General features: G+C 44.7%; 1 protein-coding gene across 6 annotated transcripts in view; it reads left to right on the plus strand.

Annotated features, from left to right (window-relative positions):
• Positions 1–21,916, plus strand: part of LOC144138220 (BAI1-associated protein 3-like) — a 500,259-nt gene that overhangs the window by 414,587 nt on the left and 63,756 nt on the right. For 3 of the 6 annotated variants that reach the window (XM_077670407.1, XM_077670408.1, XM_077670409.1), the window contains 3 exons: positions 17,721–17,844; positions 20,427–20,711; positions 21,471–21,560. In XM_077670407.1, the coding sequence (XP_077526533.1) occupies positions 17,721–17,844; positions 20,427–20,711; positions 21,471–21,560 (499 nt within the window). The remainder of the gene's footprint in view (positions 1–17,720; positions 17,845–20,426; positions 20,712–21,470; positions 21,561–21,916) is intronic. The other 3 variants (XM_077670411.1, XM_077670412.1, XM_077670413.1) reach the window with 2 other exon arrangements.

Below are 21,916 nucleotides of genomic sequence, written 5' to 3' on the forward strand. Positions count from 1 at the left end.
AACCGTGACGTGCGTTGGCGGAAAACTGATGACTGACCCGGAGTTGAGGGAGGGCCGACTTGCACCACGCGTACGCCAGAACACGCTGCTGCGTGTTTCTCTAGTTGCTTCTCTGCGACGATGCACTTCGAACTCAAAAAGTTCACCCCTCTTCGCGTTGCCACATGGCGACCAGAGAGTCGTTCGATCATCGTCATTGCTCCCTGAAATAGCGCACCTTTTTTTCTTTCTCGGAAGCGATGAGTGATGCATGATGGGATAGGCCGATTTATACCATGTGTCGAAGGCTTTGGGACGCGTGAGGCATTTCCGCGCGCTGATCCGTCGGCGTGCTGCCACTGTCTGAAGTTTCCACTCGATCCAGGAGAAGATGGTCCGTTGCCTGGCAACGCCTCTTGCAATCCTGCGAGTTATCCCACCGCCTCCATCCTCATCTCTCTTCTGGGACTTGAGATCTGAGTACATGTCACTTTCAAAAAAAAAAAGGCGCGAAATTTGAACAAAAAAAAATAGCTGGGGAAAACTAAACACGTGAGACGCTACTCTCCACTTTGGTTTCTCTGGTACCAGGTTAGGAGAGTTTAAGTTTAAGAAAAAAGAACTCCCGCACCTTTGGCACTGTGGCTCCGCTTTCAACGCAGGTGTTTGCGTGTGAACTTGTATACCTCTCGGATCCCAGGCTGTCGCGGTTTTCGACAACGTTGACGAGCTAGCCACCTTCGTCATTTCGGACCTAAATCCGCTAAGCCGTGCCTTCAACGCCGCTATTTCCCGTCTCACTTCCCCACCGCTGCACCCTATGTTTTCGTCGTGTCTGCCGCCACACTTGTTTCGGGAGGTTTGCTACGTTTACGTCGGTTAGTAAGCCGCAGAACCGCTCGGAATGTCATCTTTTGTTCCTTCTTCAAGGACCGAGCAGGGGCTTGCGAGTTTTGTACTGTTTATCTCGCTTATGGGTTCGCTCAAAGCTTCACAAAACCAAGAGGAACCTAAATCGTAATCTGTCACTGTACGTTCCACCTTTTGTCCTGTTCTGAAGCGGAAGAATCTACGAAAAAAGCTCCGTCGCTCAACGAGGCTAGGTTTTAGATTTTTAGTAATAGTACTCTCGATATTTCTTGCAGGTGGTGGCGATCAGGGACTCGCGTAGCTGTGTACCAAGCTGCAGCTTGCACCAGCGAATGTTAAAGGAAATGGAGTAGCTAATCGGGGACTGAACACTCTGTTTAAATTATTGATTGTTAGATACCGGAAAAAAGAAGTGCAATGAAAAAATGTACATGTAGAAGCTCTCATAATATTACGCCACGGAAATAATGCTAAAACTAGGTTACAGTACAACGAAAATCGCTGCACCGGCTCATCGCAAGGTTCTTGACACGAACAAGGTCGACGCCGGCGCTAATTGTGCGTATAAGTGTAAAGAAGAAACATACTAATGAAAGATGCGCGAAAACCTTTCGTTTATGCCATTTTTACACAGTATTTCAACCGCATCCCTGATTATAACTGACAGCTTATTAGGTATATTACAAAATGTAATAAAATACAAAAAAGATACACCGCTTACAGGTTCCTAAAAGCAGACACGTCGAAAAGTGTTGACAACTCATAATAATGGTGCAAGCTAGTAATGATACCTCTATAACAATACTAACGCGTGAAATACTGATAAAAGGTGGGCTCAGTAGGGTTGATTTACGCTGGGGCGTTAGATTTGCGGTCACAGCGGGAAACGTCATTTTACGAAACCCCCATTTTACACACTTCCTCGAATTAACGAAAAAAATCTGGTTCTCCCAAGAAGTTGCCCGCAGGCTTCACGCTTTCTAGATTTTACAGTGCTCGATTTAACAAAATAACTCGTGAGTCGCGAAATAATTACTGCGTCGCGAATTCAGGTAAACCTTAATTCAGCGAGGTCATCGCGACTTATAATTTTGTTAAACAGGAAACTTCGTAGTGCCGAGAAACCGTTAAGCCTGTTCGCTTCGAGAGGCTTGACATTGAACCGTTAACTGCCTACGAGAATCCGAGTTAGTTTATTAATTCGGCATTCAATTCATTTACTGTTAACGCACATATCATCTAGTTTGCTTCTACAATCGCTCCCGGTTAGTTTGCCAGTTGTTTCTTCGGGCACAGGCTTCCCTCAAATAAACTTTGTGTTCTGTTCTAGCGTTTCTTTGTGATAAGGTCGGGCGTGGGGTTAAGAACTCCTCACATGATCATGAGCGGGTCTGCAAAGACACGTGCGTACTTAATTCGTGTAGGACGGAGACTGAAGCAAACACATCCTCAACGTGCTCTCTTGGAATAAACGTGAGTATGTAGAGGACAAATTAAGGGTACCCTTCCCCCCAAGAAGAGAGAAAGAGAGACATCTTTTCTCCCTAACACTTTTATCCCCTGCTTACTTGATAGTTCTTTTTTTTCTTTTGCGCCTTTAGAGGCGCGATGAATCCTTTGTCTTACACGCTGTGGCCCGTCGGTGGTCCCCTTGTTCGCGCGGGAAAATTAATACTCGTGGTGGGATGATCTTGTTCTTCGCAAGCGTTCTTTTTTTCCCGCGACGCATTACCGCGAAGCATGCAGGAGAAGCGCAGTGCCGTGTGGATGATCTGGAGGAGGACGAAATAGTGTTTCGAGTGTTCGCGCGGATTTTTAGCTAAGCTGCCCCGCGCGTGTTCAGGACTCACAAAGCACCGAGGTCGCGCACAAAAGCGGGCTGCATGAGGCCGCCTTAGTTGTTGTACGCGACACTCAAAGAAGACGTATTGAACAGCTCGAGTTCTTGCCACTGTTCTGTTCTTGTTTGAAACGAGGTAAATGGGCGAGGCAGAAGATATACGCGCCTGAAAGTTGTTTTAGGATGTCTTCCTCGCTTCCACTGGTGAGCTTTGTCTGGCACACGTAATAAAAGATCTACATCTCGTAGAGCACTCCAAATCTACTCACTCTGATTTCCTCTCTGTGCTCTCCTTCGAGTAGTGGCCGAGTTTAAGTTGATTGACCGTATCGCTCTAGCTGCTTTGACGATAGAGGCCAAACGTTTGTCGTTTCTGGGGAATTGGGTGAGTAACATAATGTGAAAAAATTAAACACTTCCACTCAACCTGAAAGCCGTGGTTCGCTTAAGTGGCTGTGACTCTCTCTCTCTCTTGACGAGTTTCAGTATAAACCTGGCGCTGATACCGAAGGTAGTCAAGAGAGGACGCCACAACCTCGGAAAAGGCCTCAAAAGTGACACTGGATTGAGTTTTCAGTGGTTTTGGGTGATTAATGCGTTAGTTCCTGATTTTTTCCTTATTTTATATTATTTGGTGCGTATTCGCGGCCCAGAAAAGGCAGTGTCCGTGGCAACGGATGAAGCGGAAACATCACTCAGAGGTTTCATTTTTCCGTGATAAATACGCAGAAATATTTCTTCGAAGCTAGGTACGGGTCATATTTTGAAAGAAAACCCTCCTCCCCCTCGGGAAGGTATGTTACACAGTTCAATGTCGATTTTATGAAATCTTGATTATACGAATTTTTCGAATTAGCGAACAAGGTCGGATTGTCTGTTGCAGCTGTCCGCCCTCTGAACTAACGCTTTCGCGGGTTTGCGAAATTTCCGGTTCAGCGAAACAATTCGCGGATCACAACGGCTTCGTTAAATCGAGGGTTAAACTCTACCTGCCAACACCGAAACCAGCCTTTTCTCAATTATACGAAATTTCTAACTAAATAGTGCGCGGGTCGTGGCGACTTTGGTAAGTCCAGAACAAACTGTATACCTTCCAGCAGTGTAACCAGTCTTTTCTCGGTTTTACGAAAATTCGGATTCAACGGAATAATTCGATGACTTTGTTAAATCTATCTTGAATACCACGCGCTAGCAGCATAAGCTATATGCATGAGAAACTTCTGCAGAAGCGCAGTTCCTCAATGGTTTTCAGCGGTTTTTGTTTTTAGCTGCTACGCGCTGGCCGGAAGGTGTATATCGAGTAAGTTGGCAGAATCGTTGTGGGAGAACTCTATGAACAACCGATGTACGTTCAGTTAAACATCGGTGACTTTACGAAATTCGTATGTTAGAAATTTCCCTACTTGACAAACAAATTGGAATTCCGTGCGTAGGCCTACTTCTTTCGCGGTTTTGCGAAGCTTCTGATTTAACAAACTGATTCGCCGGCCGCGGTGACTTCGTTGAATCGAGGTTCAGCTCTACAAATTTTATCGGTGGAATTAAGGCATACGTCATCTGCTGTAATAAAATAAACTGTCGGCTGGCTGCACCTTGTGTCACTAGATAATTAAGGTACCAGAATACCACCACTAAGGAAGGCACGCAAGGCAGCAACGGCGGCCATTTTGGGGTTTATCACTGTTGCGAGATTGCCGCATTTACGGCCTCGCCTCAAACTTGTACCGGGTCCTTTGTTATCAACGCTGCTGGAGGTGCAGCAAAGCGCCATCTTTCGACACAATGCTGGTGCTGAAATGCTGTTACACGCATTATCTTTGATTCGCGTTCGGAACGACGCTAGTCGCGCGCAGCCGCAGAGCAGGCAGGACAAGCTAAGCCTACCAGAGTTGACTGACTAAATCTCATTACCAACAAAATGGCGGCTCCCACGAACCGTCGCAGTGTAAACAAATGTCACGTGATGCGAACTGACCAATGACCGTGCCAGAGGCAGGGAAGAACAGGAGAAAAGAGTGGCGATACTCTGCAACCTATAGTACACTAGCTGAACACTTGATTTGTGCAGTCTTCCCTGTTTATTACTCAAGCCCTTTCGCCCGTACGCGGAGATGATCCCGAGCAATAGAAAGGAATAAACGGGGCAAGGGGGTGAATGGAGCAAAGTACTGGAGATAGTACAGTGAAACTTCGTTTAACCGTACCTGACGGGGACGGGGAGAAAGTACGCACTAACCGGCATTACGGTTTATCCGAATGCATCCGATGAAAAAGAAACCGAGTCGGGGATTCGGCTTAACTACGTATATAAAAAAAAGCTACGGCTTATCCGGGTACGATTCAATGAGATTCCCCTGGTATTTAAGTTTAAATTAGGCTCAAATTGGGAGTTGCTCCTCTTCGGGTTGATTCAGTGTAGCCGCTGGCCCCGACAAGTAACACCTTAATTGTTGTTCCTAACCCTGCAAAGAGGGATTAATTTCGGCGCCATCAATTTTCGAGCTTTTCAGAGGCTTAGCTGCGGATAATCATAGCAGCGCATCGGCGGCTATCCTTTCGAGCCAAGAGGTTTTCGGGCAACTCTGGGGTACACATGCAATCTATGTGATTGCTTTTGAAGGGCTCAGTTGACGCGCACTCTGGTATGGACCCTTGTGTAATGTTTGTGTATCTTTTTTTATGCGGGGGGTAAAAGGGTAAGTTTCAAACGTCGAGCTGCTTGAGCAGCCCGCTTTTACGGGGAGGGGCAAGCACATCTAAAAGTATAAAAAATTCGGGTCGCTCGTCGCTCCAAAAGAAGAAAAAAAGAAGAAAATGGTGCCTGGCTTTTTATTGAGCACTAAAATAGGCAGAGGGTGTTTGATCAGGGCAGGATTTAACGTTTTAATACAAAGTTATTGCTGGCTCTGTGAGCGGAACTTTGCGGATACATCGTGAAGTGTAATCCTATGTATGTATATATATATATATATATATATATATATATATACAGAAAGATAGGGCAGCAGTCTACAACGCCAAAGGAGGCATAGGGGTGTGGTTAGGCTCTTCTCTTTTTCACTACGGTTAATTAAAATAAACATTTTTTTAATATACAGAAGAAAGAAAGAAAGAAAAACACGCGCCCAGAGTGGGGACCGAACCCACGCCTTTCGATTACATGTCGAATGCCTTACCAATTCGGCTATCTGGGCGACTGTGTTCTCCTTCACTTTCTGGGCTATTTATATTTACTAGAAGTGTATCTGACGCTTGAGGGTGGTAGCCAGCGCCACTCTGACTACACGGGGAGAAGGGGACCTTCTTTTCAACCCCCGGGGCGTGACTCGAGCGTCTACAGCCTGTCATGAGCGGGAAACTGGCGGGAAGCCCTCTTATGCTACCTAGGCATCAAGGCTGCCAGAACCGAGACCCTCGCTAGGCTTTCGCAGAATAATATAGTAAGGAAATGAGGGGCTCGTTGAGGAAAATACAGAAAGATAGGGCAGCAGTCTACAACGCCAAAGGAGGCATAGGGGTGTGGTTAGGCTCTTCTCTTTTTCACTACGGTTAATGAAAATAAACATTTTTTAATATACAGAAGAAAGAAAGAAAAAAAAACACGCGCCCAGAGTGGGGACCGAACCCACGCCTTTCGATTACATGTCGAATGCCTTACCAATTCGGCTATCTGGGCGACTGTGTTCTCCTTCACTTTCTGGGCTATTTATATTTACTAGAAGTGTATCTGACGCTTGAGGGTGGTATATATATATATATATATATATATATATATTTCTTAAATGTCAGAAAACTAATTTTCAATGTGTTTTTCTAGTGTGTCTCTGTCTGTACTTACCGAATTTTCTCGCACTTTCTGTGAGTTTTTTTTTTGTTTCCAGACTATATATATCCAATTCGAACTCCAAGGAACCATAAAATTGTTCGTATTAAGCGGAGTTCGAATTAGCGGGCGCGCGCTAGAATGAATGCATGACATCGGGCCACACTGCTCGGGAAGAACACAAAGAAGCCACCTCTGGTCTCGTTATCGCTAATTAGGCGCTACTGCACGCTTGTGGCATGTTTGTCGCTATGTCATCGCAGACCCAGACCAGCGGCCACGGCAGAAAGAAAACCTGCAATGGCATGCGCCGGAGCACTGGCGCCGGCGGCGCGGCACCCGCTGCGTAAGCGAAATAGGCTATAGGCTGTCGCATCAGCCTAGCACGCGCGCTACGCTGTTGTTTTTCTCTTACGTTGTTTCGAATCTCTAGTAAATTTTGTGTGGTTTGGATTTGCAGCACAATGTAATCACTCTGAGCCGACTTCTCCGAAATTAGATGTAAACCAGGGGATCCCAGTTCGAATTAACGTGATTTGTATATATATATATATATATATATATATATATATATATATATATATATATATATATATATATATATATATATATTCTCTCCCTGCGACGTTTCAGCACGAAATGGGCGTGTGTGCAAGGCTGCGTTTTATATTTCTTTTTTTCCCTTTTAAATCTACCTGCGCTTTCGCAACCCTCCCGTTTATTGTGCAATGTTCCGCGTCTCCTCTGTGTGAGGGGAAAGTGTCGAAAGCAGCTTTCAGATATTGCGACTGCGTCCAATATTGCACTCTCAAACTTTTTGCTATTGCTCCCGCTATTTGGCTCCGTTCCGGAAACAAAAGAAAATGAAACAGGTAAACCAAAAGCGCGCTGTTTTCGAGCTTAATTACCCGCTCACAAAACACATTGTTTTGCGCACCTTGAAAAAGTCTCTGGTCTAGTAAATCCTGTTTGACTGCATGTCAGGACGAAATTCGTCAGTGCGTTCTTAGTCTTAGTTTAATTGTTAATGTGATCACTGGAAAGCAGATTAATCAATTACGAACAACTTGATTGATTGATTGATTGATTGATTGATTGATTGATTGATTGATTGATTGATTGATTGATTGATTGATTGATTGATTGATTGATTGATTGATTGACACGACGTGTTTCGTGTGCACGCGACCACGTGGGCAAGGACCCTCAAGCTATGCTTGGAGTGTCTATTTTTCGCCCGTGAATTTCGGGAGATTTTGTTCCTCTTTTCGCGGGAATATTATCGAATAGCCGAAAGCTCTCAGCGAAGCCCTTTGTTCGCTTTCGCCGCTGGGCTGAATGAACATCACGCCGTAATAACACGTTTCCCGAGCCTCACATTCAGTGGTGGCGGTGTTGTACTCAGACAGAGCGACATACGCCGCGGATCGATAAAGTACGGCGCGCTCTAGACGCCGCGGACACACCTAACCCGGCGGCGGCGGGAACCACCGATACACGTCGTGGGGCGCGCCCATCGATGGGACATTCATTTCACCGCCGTAGCCGTAAGGTCGTCTCCTGGCTGCGCACTTTGTGCGGTCCAATTTACGGAGTTGGCGTTCGTTGAGCGGCTAGCCTTAGTGCCAGGATGATTGTTCTAGGGACAATGGACGCTTTCCTTTTGGGGCACTTTTGTGCGGGGTGAACTTGCAAGTGTACGGGCAGAAACAGGGAGCGGGTGTGCGCGATATTATAAAATAAACTCCTCCTGAACTGAAGCACGTGCATGCATGTCTTAACTTCGCGTTGTGCAGATACGAGGTATTTGTCGTCATGGTAGTCGGCAAAAAAATGCTTACGCGTTAAAACACCAATCTTGCGTTCTAGTGATGATTGCTTCCGGCTAGCTTAAAGCAGCCACGAAGACAAAATGAAACTTTGTTCTGTTCGAAAGTACTGGACATTGGTAGCTCACCCGGCTCCATTTGAGTCACGAAAGATATTTACTAAACCTAAAAACGCAAGAAATATTCTGAAACTTTCAAATTTTGCGCCGTAGTGACGTAATACGGGCAGGAGCGACGTGTTGAGGGCCGGAAATAAAAAAAAAAATTCAGTGTGTTAACAGCGCGTTAATATTCAAGTGAAACGATCCAAAGGAACGAGAGGCCCCACTTCAATCGCCCATTTATGTTTCTTGAGGGTCGGTTTGGTTGGCGGCCGCCAATCGCATAGAAGCAAGGTTCTGTGACGTCATAGCGAAATCGGCGGAAAGTGGGTGGGGAGTCGCCAGTGTCGCATATGTTAGGAGCGAAGCCCCTTAGAGGCTGGGGCGGTTGGCGTCTCCTGTCGTCGTCGTAATCGTCCTCTCATGTAGTCACGGTACTAAAACACCGGGACACTCGTTTACACCTCGCCTGAAGCGCTTCGTGCTTCAAAGACAGGAGACTTTAAAGCAGCAAAGGTGTATACCTGTACTCCCCAACGCTTTCATCTCCGTTGGCAAAAACGCCAAGGCGCCAAGAATACACTTGTTCACTGCATGCTTCGCCCCTCACCAGGTTTCACGTTAGCGGAGGCGGCCCGGGATTTTTTGTTTGCCTAATGTCTTCACTATTGGTTTGACGTTGGCGATAAAATTGGTACCGTTGTTATCTCCACAAAACATCCCTTTTAATGAGCCGAACTTGTATTTTGTCTTCAAGGCTGCTTAAAACGTAGCAGAACGGAGTGAACTTTAATAGAAAGAGAAAAAAACCGAGGTCAGAGCAATTGAAGGACAGACATAAGAAATGGAAGAAACAGCAGATAAGTATAATGTGTGCATACATGCCATTCGACAATATTATAACTATGCTTTTGCGCACTACCCTAATATTCAGGGTGAGAAAACAAGAAAAGCTGTGTCTAGAGTGCCGTCTAACGGCACTGTCGTCTAACGGCACTCTAGCTCAGAGCTGCAGGCATGGCTAGTGTGGCGTCCTACTACAATCGAACATTTAGGACTAGACTAGCACCGTTCAAATGGTCTGTCGGTCTGGTGTAGAGGATCCGTCTTAGCTTCTTGGTCCGAAGGACGGTGGTTCGAGTCCGGCTGTTGCCTTTTCTTTTCATTTTTAAATTCAGCTATAATTTTCATGGCTTATATTACTTTTGGTGTTTTAAATTATTGCTTTCTGTTCGTTACGTCAGGTTACATTAATTTAGGTTAGGGTACCTCGCAGTACGTATGTGGAGCGATACAGTGCCAGACGAGGCATTTTTTTTTTTTTTTTTTGCAAAACGCGGGTGGACCTCGATATAGTGGAGTCCTTATTGTACCGTCGGATGGAACTCTAGACACAGCCAACAAGAAACTCAGCCAACTCACAGCCTGCTCAGACACAGCCAACTGAACCAACTCAACACAGCCAACAAGACACAGCCAACTCAGTCCTGCTTGCATGATTCGGCAGTGAAGCTGTTAAAATGCGAATGAAAATTGTCATACAATACTCAACACAGCCAACAAGACACAGCCAACTCAGTCCTGCTTGCATGATTCGGCAGTTAAGCTGTTAAAATGCGAATGAAAATTGTCATACAATATTAATGACAAATCCGCTTGACACTGCAACTTCCCAGAATCTATTTATGAGCGTGTTGCAGAAAACAAAACAAGACTTCTTTCAATTTGTCATTTATCGTACTTCTTAATTAATTAGCTTAAAAAAGATTGAAAGTGTTTTATGCTTAGAGACATACATAAGGCTGTCCGTTTCACGGGGGCTTTCTGGTGCGATTGGAATATGGTTTAGGAGCGCCGGCTTCGTGTTATTTGCATTAAAACTACGACTGAAGGTTATCCATAATTCCTGCTAAGATAGAACTTCGGCCGCTTACTTATTCTTTAAACATCCAATGTCGTGTAATTTGTTGCGGGACAGTTCCGACAAAACACCAGTTGAAATTGTTTTCAGCAACCATACACCTCCCGTGGAGCGCTTGGGTATTTTGAATTGTTTACAACTGTACGGGTAACAACTAAGTGTGACGGATAACGAAACTCTGCGCAATGAGTGAACCGTGTTGGCAGCTGATTTGACCATGAATTTTTCCAAGATACCTGCATTACATTTAGATCTGCTGAACATTCGCGAGTAAGTTTGATTTTTTTTTTTTCGCAAAACGTACGAGGACGTCTATGAGGAAAAAATGCCGAGGAGTTATCTATATACAGATTAGCTGCAAAAACAAAAAAGTCAGAGTTCCCGACTTGTATCGCTACGGTTAACAAATGGTCGACCATTAAGGTTGACAGCCGTACTCCTGCCTAAATAAGGACTTACGGCTGCTCCACGCGTTCCTTCTTTTTCTGTATTTGGGGCTGTCCTGCTAACTGGCACGAGACATCTTAGCTGAGTTCTTGTGCGGACCACAGTGGATGTGGCCTTTCAGCTTAATTACGCAGGGTTGAGCCGTGTGCTTCTTCTGGAATGCTGGAGTGTGCCTATGCGGTATTATAGTGACAACACTTTGCTTGTGCTCCGAATATGTACGCACCGACAAAAATAGGGAGGTTGAAATGGCTTTTGTTGGTGTAGGGTTTATTATGGGAGGGATGTGCTTTCTTCTTGCTTCGGGCGCATACTTGGGAGATAAGCGGTAGATAAGGCTTTGGCGTTCATGGGAAGCTCACAGCAGCTACTTGTTGCAGATTCACTATCCATACTGCTGCGACACTGTCGGCACAGAAGCTGTACGGCAGCTGAGACTACGGGCGAGATTTGTCGGGCACGTTCCTTTATTTTTTATTTTTTTTTTCTCACGCGTCGCAGCCCGCGGGAATTGAGCACTCGCCGAGGGTTCGGTTTTAAAGACGGTAGTCTTTGAATGGAAACATTTTGGCCTGTCTGTCTGTCTGTCCGTCCGTCCGTCCGTCCGTCCTTCGGTTCAGCCAGCCGGTCGAAGTGAAACAGAAGCTGCCCGATAGATTTATATACCCACAGCCAAATCTAAACGTCCAAGTCCGGAGGCAATGCTCATACTTCTCAACATTGTTGAACAAGCGGAAGAAATTACGCAAATATAAGGCAGAAAATCAATACATAATTGATATTTGCAGTGTTATTTTATAAAAAACTTCATGGATGCTTGATTTTTGCGATAGCAAATGAAATACTGCATCCACTGCAAAAAACATTCACTCCGTCGCCTGCTATCGCCCGCGCCACTATAGTTTCTGGCGGCATTTTGAGAAATCAAACGGCAACACTAACGAAATGTTCCACTAGATTGGGTCTACGTTCTGCTTGGAACACACGTGGAGTAGGGCAACGTAGTTGTATAAACGTTGCAGTAGGGTGCCTCGATTCACGCGCGTCTCCGCCGTACGGCAGCGCTGGCATCGAGGCAGCGGGCATTAGCAGTGGAACGCGGTAAATTTAAATTGACTTGAGCAAACCTCTACCGTGTTTACCTTAGGAGAAACGAGACGGGAGAGGAACAGCATGAAAGGTGAGCGGGAAAGAGAAGGGAGGCATGTACTTGTCAGTGGCGCTAGTCGACTATCGTCTTTCGGCGACATTTACAACTAAAGGAGCAGAAGTATACTAAATGTAAAGTATGCAAAGCATGAGAATTGAGCGCAGATTTCAAACCAAAAGAAAGTACGTGTGTGACGCGAATAATTCATAATTATCGACCATGCAATAATATTGTGAATTCTTCAGGTTTACCTTTCTTTATGGGCCGGGATTATACTACACTTGAAAGGCACTCATTCAAAGTCTCCTCCTACGAGGAATCACAGTCTTGAAAAGTTCTTGGTGCTTTGAAAAATGAAGGGCGTTGGGTTAGACATTTACAAACAAAGACTTTCAAAGGTTGTTTACAGTGGACCATGTCCCGAAATAAACGCCACAGCGAATTTATTTCAAAATGGTTCAGCATGACGTTTAGAAATTCGCTTCCTGAATATTATTTGTTATTTTTTCCTAATCCCGGAAAAGTAGGTAAAAGTTCAGAGGTAACATACAGACAAACTGCTAATCGACTAAATTATTACAATCGATTGACCAATAAGTAACTAAATTATTAGTGCGCGATCCTTGAAGCACTAGAAGGGCCGGCCACGAGACGTCTGTGCCCGTACTCTGAAACATACCAAAATATTACGCACCACAAAGTACCACAAACTTGCGGTAGTGTATTGGAAAATGCTTTATGAGCAAAAATGTCCGCCCCTTTTTTTGCGACATTCTATGGTTTGCGAAGCTAAACCATTTGTGATTGTTTCTCCGAAATATATTTGCGTTAATAGGCAGAATAATTACCACTCTTTACGCTTGCTGTTGAACGTTCCCCACAATGCGCAGAGTGGCTTTAAGCGTCAATGCTGTCTCAAAATTGTTACTGCTAATGATAGTCGCAGACGCGGGCTGAACATGAATTACGTTACCATAGATTTTGACGTTGAACTGTCATATATAAAGCCCACTACATGGCCCTGTGTATAGCAAATTTCCGCTCGCTGGCGAGCGTGCAGCGTCTTTAGAGGAGTACTGACCTAATTATTTGTTTTGTCACAGAAGCCTAATCACTGGCACGCAAAAAATGCGCTGTCGTCTGACGTTTTTGAATACCCCGCTGCTTGGAACTCGTTTGGAAACAAACTTTATTGCCAATGCGCGAAGATACTAGGCATGGAAGATACTTAGAAACGAATCGATCTGACCCGCCCCTTCCCAACAGCGGCGTGAAAAGCGCTGAAAAGTCGGGACAGATAGCACCGGGAAGATGCAGGGCAATTGAAAGAAATAAAGCAAAAATGGTGGCAGTATAGGGAGGCGTATACAATCCTCTGGCCTTTATTTCGCCCCACACCGCCGGGCATTTTCAATCTGCGCGTTGTCTGCGGAGGCTCTAATCCTTTCTGAGGCGGCGATAGGCCAGCAAAGCTGCTTTGAAAGCTGACTTTGGCTGCCTCCTAATCGCTGGAGCGTCCTGCTCCGACAGAGAAAAAAAAGCAAAAAGGAAAAGCGAAGTGACAGCTGCCTAAGGGAATTTTAGGGTACTTTCTGATAAAGGAATGTTGTCGACGCTTCCTAAAGGGTTTAATGTCGGAATTATTAATGCGAAATGATTAGTGAACTTGCTATCGAGAAATTCTGGCGTCGTCCTGTCCTAGAGATGGCACACGAGATCACCTACGGCTTAAATAATAAACAAGGTGAAAGATCAAGGGTTAGAAAGATCAAACAACGGTCGGTTTGACGCCAACTTTCTCAGGGAAGCAGATGTAAAAATTAGTCGAGTTGGCACGAAAATTGGTGAACTTGTTTGTGGAAGTGAATCGAACTCAGACTGAGCACGGGGACGCGGGTTCGATTCCCGGCCGCAGCGGCCGCTTTTCCGATGGAGGCGAAGAGCAAAAACGCCCGTGTATACGAGATTTCGGCGCACATTAAAGATCCCCAGGAGGTCGAAATTAATCCGGATCCCTCCACTACGGCGCGCCTCATCGCCTGCTTTGCGTCGGTGCGTTAAACCCTGCAATAAATCGAATCGAACTCAGAGCCTCCGGATTGTGAGACGCACTCGCATCCCCAAACGTCAAGGCGGCTCATTAGCTTTTAATCATTAGAGGTGGACCTATTGAATGCGCTGTGGCCTTCGACTTAGAAGCGTGTGTTAGAGACATTTACTGAGGCCTACATGCGTAATTTCACTATGCTAATTGCGGAAGTAGCAATTGATTGATTGATTGAAAAACATTTATTAAGACAGAAAGACCAGACGTCTGAGCGTGGTAAGGGAAGAAAGGAAGGAAATGAAAGCGAACCACTTCCGCACTTGTTCACATTGATGTCTCGATGAAGTCCATTAGTAGAGGCAGTCGTAGACCGAAGTCTTAACTGTGTCCATTGCTATATAGTCCCAGCACGACAGTCAACAGTGGCGCTCTCATACCAGTCGTGCTAGGCCACTCTTTAGAGCAGCAAAGCCCATCCCCGATTAATGTCCTCCTTGCTTGGTGAGGCGAACGGCGCTGTGTGTGGAGTCACAGTAACTGAAAGAGGAAGACCTAAAAAAATACAATGATGATAGTAATTAAGAAACGTGTTCCCCAACTGGACATGAATGCCTTCGCAATAACTACATCATAAAAAGTCCTTAGGTGTCCTTGTTATTTTTGCTCATCACTTTCCTGTTGGCTCGATAACAGCTACCGCAGCCGTATCTTTTATACCTGCGCTACACGGTGGTTCCAAAGGCCGTCGGAAGGCCTTCGAACCATTTGTCAATCGAGTTCCTCATTTACAATCTATTAGGAGAACAACTTCCAATTGAAAGGAAGGCCCTCGAACCATTTGTCAATCGAGTTGCGCATTTACAATCTATTAGGAGAACAACTGTCCATTGAAAGGAAGTCCCTCGAACCAATTGTCAATCGAGTTGCGCATTTACAATATATTAGGAGCGCAACTGTCAATTGAAAGGAAGGCCTTCGAACCGATTGTACATCGAGTTGCGCATTTATAATCTATTAGGAGCACAACTGTCAATAGAAGGGAAGGCCCTCGAACCAATTGACAATCGATTTGCGCATTTACAATCTATTAGGAGCACAGCTGTCAGTTGAAAGTTGTCGTGTAGCACAGGCATTAATCGGTTCAGTTATGTACGCGCTGAAATACAGTCGCTTACATATTTGTATACGCGAGGTTTCTTTTTGCATTTATGGGAGCATTCTTGGGAATTTATTTGCAGGTTTGTATAAGCAAGCAAGTACGCGACAGCTGCAAAAATATTCCTGTCTGCAATTTCTTTTGTTGTCCCTAATCATCAACAAATGTAGCAGTGCTTTGTGTGTACTTTAAACGTATTTCGGCAAGCATAAAATGCGTAAGCATTTTTTATGAAGATTTACCAAAACAAGTCGCCGGACCGTCGGTAACGGTTGATGTGTTAGACTATGTTCAGGCTGCCGACGCAAAAGCCATATCGTGATCTATGGACGTAAAAAAGCGGCGTGTCACGCAGTTCGGTTGGCTGAGACGTGAAGTGACGTCATTCTTTAAAGTTATTACGCCAGTTGCGGCAACAGTCTGCATGAACCCGGCCTCACACGCACTTTCGCCGCGTAACAAAAACAGGATGTAAGACCACATATGTTGGCCCTGCAAAATTATCTTCCAGGCAATGCCTTTGTATATACCAGTGAAGCCTACTTTAAAGAGACTTTAATAAACGTTGTATATTGTTTACGCATTATCCGGCAATTTCGATTTGTGGTTCCGCGCCTTCTTTTAATCCACTTTAAATGCATCTTTAAAAGCAACTTTTAAATCAGCGTTTTCAATGTGCTCTAAATGCATTTCACAGAGTACTTCAGTAAAGTTCCAGTACATTTTTACGACCGTGTTTTTATTATGTTTGTAACATTTCCACTGTGTATCATTTTAGGACTGCAGAATTCGTTGTGGATCTATTCTGAATACTTTCAGACTACATTCCGCGTTCCGTCTTACCTTAGATATCTTTGTGGAATGCTGATAATTGCTGCATTTTCTTCCCCTTCTGAGAAATGCATTTCCGATAAAAAGAACAATTGAGTAGTTTTTTTTTTCGACTTCAGACAACTGGAGAAAACGAAACTAAATCAAATACAACTGTAGTGACACGACAAACTCGGCAACGTTCCCCCCGAAAACAGGTTGGAGCAAATTAGATCAGAAAACGTCCGCCGAACGTGTACGCAGATAGTGTTTTGTATCAAAAAGCAGCCAGATCCTGTTGTGGCACAGATCAAAATGAGCCGAATCTATTTTCCCGATTTCTGTGTGCTTTTGGTTTGACGTCGTATAACCAACATGGCAGCCTCCTTCTGAGTTCCCGCCTGAGTGCTCGGATTGTCGCGAGATGAATTACGTGTGGCCGTAAACTTTCCCGTGCTGCCATATATAAACATATTACGTAAGAGCATTGACAGCGTTTCGTTTAGGTCCGTAACAAAGTTTCGCTGTTTTCTCACATTCTGTGTTGGTGGATTTGACTCGATAATTTCGAAAAAGAACTACTCAAATGTAGTGTACTTAGGATATTTCATTTTCCAGTTTTTTTTTCTTAAATCGGGGGTAAAAATGGAGTGCTATTCTCCAAACTGACAATCGGTGAGAAATCGGGTTTTTTTTTAACAATTCCGAAATTCGGGTTTTTTCGGGTTAAATTTGCAGATTTAATGTACTATGTAATAGACTCAGTTTGCTTTATCAGAATATATCACGAGCTTCTTAACTCCAACGCGTTAAAATTGGTGTTGGTTTCAATGTTGTAATCGGGGGACATCACAGTTTTCGAGCAAATACTCTGGTAAATTTGCTGTTTATTTGGAAATGAATCGGTAATGATGACAATAAAGAGCGTTCATAACTTCAAGGAACTGAAACATTCTTTTTTTTCACAAAAAGCTGGTCATAATTTTTTTAGACAACCTTCTTTACATAAATTATCGTCTGCATGCTTAACATGCCGGTCTCCTTTCGAAACCTGCCCGATCGTTGAACGTATCTTAGCTGGGAGAAGGTAGGTTCTCTCGACACTGCATCTTCCGTTAGCTAGGCACAACAACGTCAGCATTTTCAAGCCTGGGCAGCGAGCGGCACAGTCATGCCAACACTCAATGAGTTCGAAAGCTGGGTTTGTGGGGCTTGCTTCCAGCAAGTGCTGGTTGGCAACGGTGAGCCCTCAGCCCCCAATTGTGCAGATCGCTACTTCTAAAAGGTCCGTTCGGGGAGAAATCGGGTTTAACACTATTCTCCTTAAACATTTTCGGGGTGTAAAAATCTTTTACCCGAAAACGAACCCTAAATATACAGTATGACCTCTTTATAACGAAATCGCTTTGTTTGAATTCTCACGTTATTCGGGGTCTTCCACTGCCCTAACTGCAGCGCACGGAGAATAATTCATCCCCGTTTTAAACGAAGCGTCGCTTACAACGAAGCCAGTTTTCTGGTTCGGGGAGTTCGTTATAACGAGGTTTTACTGTATTTTCGCCATGTTTTACCGTATTTGAAAATACAACGTATATTTGACTTTTGTTTAAAAATACAATGCATATTAGAAGTGTAATTAAAGTTTATTTGACATGCATTTCAAACATGCTGCTTACTGCTCGAAATGAGCTAAAGTACACGTTCTTGAAACTCATTTCCATCCTTTTGTTCTCCGGGTCTGCGGCAGCCGGTGGGTGATGTACTCCCGGAAGCACATGGGCGTCTCCCTGGACTACGCCCTCCTCCTCCAACTCCTGGACGACCTGGACCGGGCGTGGGAGGACTCGGACAGGCCTCTCTCGCGGGACGAGGTGAGCCGGGTGCGGTCACGTGACGTCATTCAAGGGCGGGGCGGACGGAGGTACCTTAAAGGGTCCATGAAGACAAAACATAACTTTGTGTTCATTTTGAACAAACTGGTTTTTGGCAACTCTCCCAACTCCATTCCAGCCGCTAAAGACGTTTTTAGCCGGAAAAATGGAAGAAATAGAAAAGAAAAAAACCTTTCAAATTTCCCGCTACAGTGACGTAATAGAGGCAGGAGTGACGTAATATGCGCCGGCACCGGAAATATGGCTATTAGTGCATTCAGTGCAGGTTAGCATCCAAATGATGTGATAAAATGGTACTGGAGGCCCACTTTGCCCCGCCATGTTTCTTGATGGCTGCTGAGGACGGCGGCCGTGAATCGCGCTAACAATATTTTGTGACGTCATAAATAAGTCGCCAGAAAGTGGTTGGGGAGTCGCCACTGCTTTACGTGTTCTCTTTAATATCTACATTCTTTGTTTGAAGTTTGCGATAAAATTGGTGTTATTGTTGTCAGCACAAAAAAAAAAGTTCTTTTGATGAACCAAACATGGTATTTTTTCTTCATGAGCTCTTTAACTCTGTCACGAAAGAAACATTCCGACTCTGCGCGCTAAATTATTTTTGGTATACCCTGCAAATTCATCAACGGGTTCATCAACACCCAGCGAAAACTGCCCAGTTAAAATCTTGAATTTTTGGAGTAAAAGCGGTTGAATGGGGCGTTCGCGAATTCCTCGTGGTCTCACCGACCCGTAAGGTATCCAAGCGTTGTTTCTTTTTTTTTTTTTGATATATGTAAACTGCACAAATGTATAAAAATAGTTTCAGGGTTCTGCCCTTTATGGCAAATCGACTGTTATTCAACTGTTTTTGCTAATTCGTTAGTATATGTTTGGCCCGTTGATATATCACATGTTTTTGCTGCCTAATATCCATAGAAATGCTTAAAAATAAGTTTAGTAGTTTTTACCTAAAAAGCGTCTAGAAGGGCGAATTATACGTTGTAGGAAAACACCTCTTACGGAGTAAAAAGGCCTAACAAGTATATCAACACCCTGTCAAACTGCTGGTACTATCATGAAATTTCGGGATTATACTCTTGCCGTGATGTAAGAGTTCTCTAAGGGTAGGTAGTACGCCATGTTACTTGCGTACACCCCCAGAGGGACTGGGAAGGGCCAAAGTGTTTTTGTTTTTCCATAGATACCTCATTATTTAGCAGACAAGTTCAGCTGTCGAATATACAGATGTCTAAAAACGTTTAAATCTACAAGGTTTTCTCTAATGAACCACTCTGAGGCCAAATTTGTACTATCGGGCCTAATTACGCATCTTTACCGATTCCTCAAACGTGCTTGATCATTTTATATATTGAATAACTTGGGAAACACCGGCTATTATAGCTAGTGCTTATAAATCCGAGAAACGCTTAAAAATGTGCTTATTTCTGATCAAATATTCAAACTGCATTCACAAATTGCAGGATATTCCATTATCTAACGAACGAGGGCAGTTTTGCGAACAAGACTAAAGACGAAGTTTTAACTTAAAGTGCGCGGCAGCGCTGTATGAAATATGACTGAACGGGAATCGAAATTGGGGACGTTTTCGCTTCAAGCGTATTTTTGGAACACTTGGGGCAGCTGCGCCAATTATTGGCTTTAGGTTTCAGTTGCATGTAAGATTTAAAAAACGTCCGCACGTCTGATTACGTCCGCATTTCACGGACAGCCTCGGACTTAGTATATCAGCTCTAATTACTTTTCTCCAAGACTCTGTTCATAAAGGCAGGTTTCAGGCAAATTGAAATATTCCGCCGTAAGTGCGGCTTTACGGAGGAATTTATGTGGAATCACTCGGAAATTGGAATGCGGGAATTAAGTCAGTTTTGAAAAAAAAAAACTTTAAGACTTTGTTATTCTTGTTTAAAATTGCAACTGAAATGGCAACAATGACAATCGGTATAGAGGGGTACCCTTTGATTCATGGATCGTTATCCTAAAAGACAACGTGCTATTTCGTCACTTTATTAGAATTTTCTGTGTTCCTCACAACTCTGAGCGTTGTGATCTAAAACTTCCACGCAGTGCGATTCAGAGGGAAACAATAAAGTTGTCTACATTACCATTTGGAGGCTCAATGTTGAACTTAAATTGAGGACGACTCAGCGAGCAATGGAACGGAAGATGATATATGTGCAACATTAAGGGACAAGAAGAGAACGGAGTTGGTCAGGGAACAAACGCGTGCTAAGGACATATTAGTAGAAATTAGGAAGAAAGAATGGGCGTGGGCAGGGCATGTACTGCGACAAAATAAGCGCTGGTCATTGAGGGAACAGAGTGGATCCCTAGAGAAGGCAAGCGTGGCAGGGAGTGGCAGAAAGTTAGATGGGCAGATGAGATCAAGAAAAGTTTGTGGGGATAAATTGGCCGAAGTTAGCAGAGGAACGGTATAATTGGAGATCTATGGGAGAGGCCTTGGCCCTGCGATGGGCGTAGACAGGCTGCTGCTGATGATGATGGCATTACTTTTGAACAGTTTTGTTTGACCGCAAAGATGTTCAGACAGTAGGGTACAGCATGCAGCGAACCTCGCCAGCGGACATCAACAGCGTCAGGGGACATCAATAGTTCCGGAAGCGATTGACCCCGAGGAGGATGCTCACATCACTGAGGTCGGAGTGGAGTTTCTTCCAGAACGTCCTCCGGCCGATAGGAAGCAGCGTCGGTTTCCGGGCATAAAGCGGAAACTAGCCAAGTTTCTTAAGAAGCGAAAGTCAAGCTTCACATCACTGCGTGCAAGCATGCGGAACAAGATGCCTCGAGTTGACGAAGAACAAGAACTTGTGGCTGAATTCTCTGAGGTGTGAATCTCATTGCGTGTCGCTAACAGTGTTGGCTAAGCTTACACCGTCTCCCTAGAGCAGTGACCGCCTTTGCTCATTGCTCTATGCCGCCATTTTGCTCTGAACAGTTGTAAACTAAACCACTCCTTAAAAGTACACGTACACTCGAAGCTGACGTGGCCCAACGTAGGAGCTATGATTAAGCTAATTCCTCTGAGCTACTTTGAGTGTGCAATACGCAACGTCGGAACACTTTGCAAGTAAGTTGCAAGGGAACCTTACGTGCCTATTAACCAATTTTGCAACACTTCGAGTACCTTCATATCTCCATGTCCGCCAGAGGCTGTACAAGCACTCATTTATTGGAGGCGCCATCTTTTGGCAAGAAAGAAACAACGCAAGCTTCCATTTCCTATGCGTCACTTCTTTCACACCTCTCCTTTGCTTCCGCCTACATTTTATTTCCAGAAGCCACTTCGGTCAAGGAAGATTTCGATGCGCGAATGCAGGTGAACGAAGCACCGGCACCGGCGGTCTGGTCCTTGAAGCGATGCCCTTCAAGTCGATAAAGAAGCCCGGAAGACCGGAAACAAGAAGACGCTTCGCTGCCTTCGAGCTTCTTGATGCTTCTTTTTCTGCGCTCTCTTCGACTCCGGCTTCGCACGTGGCTTACTCTACCGCCTCCGTGAAAGCCTTTCCACATTGCCCCTCCACGAACTGTGTCGGACATATCTCCGCAGTAACGTTTGAGGCCTTTTTCTGTTTTTGTATTTCCAGGACGCCAACGGCAACTTACCGATACGCGAGAGGCTTGTCATTCAGGCCGACGTCAAAGAAGACACGAGTCCCCTGGTGTCGAAAAAAGAAGTGAGCTTTTGGACAGAACACGTCCCTATTTTGTTCCAGCTCACTTATCACCAACTGCGATGAACTTGCTTTCTTCTATGCACTACTTCCTCCAAATCTGCCTCTTTCGCTGCCTTTCTCATCCAGCGAAGCTAACAGTCTCGAAATCTCTCCGTCTCTCTCTAAAGTCCTTGTCTTTCGCTCTAAATTTTGGCCTGCATCGAATGTACTTCCTTTTATACCATTGCCACTGCAAACTTCATTGTGCGAGCTTGCCTCTTGTGTCTTTACATCTTCTCGGCACACCTTTCTGTCTGTGGCTCCTGTGGCGGCCTTGTACATATATCAAATTCCACCACCGGGTGACGGTCAGCATG

The sequence above is a fragment of the Haemaphysalis longicornis genome, unplaced genomic scaffold (genome assembly GCF_048455015.1).
Source record: "Haemaphysalis longicornis isolate Haplotype H1 unplaced genomic scaffold, Haemaphysalis longicornis Haplotype H1 scaffold_5, whole genome shotgun sequence".
Classification (NCBI taxonomy): domain Eukaryota; kingdom Metazoa; phylum Arthropoda; class Arachnida; order Ixodida; family Ixodidae; genus Haemaphysalis; species Haemaphysalis longicornis.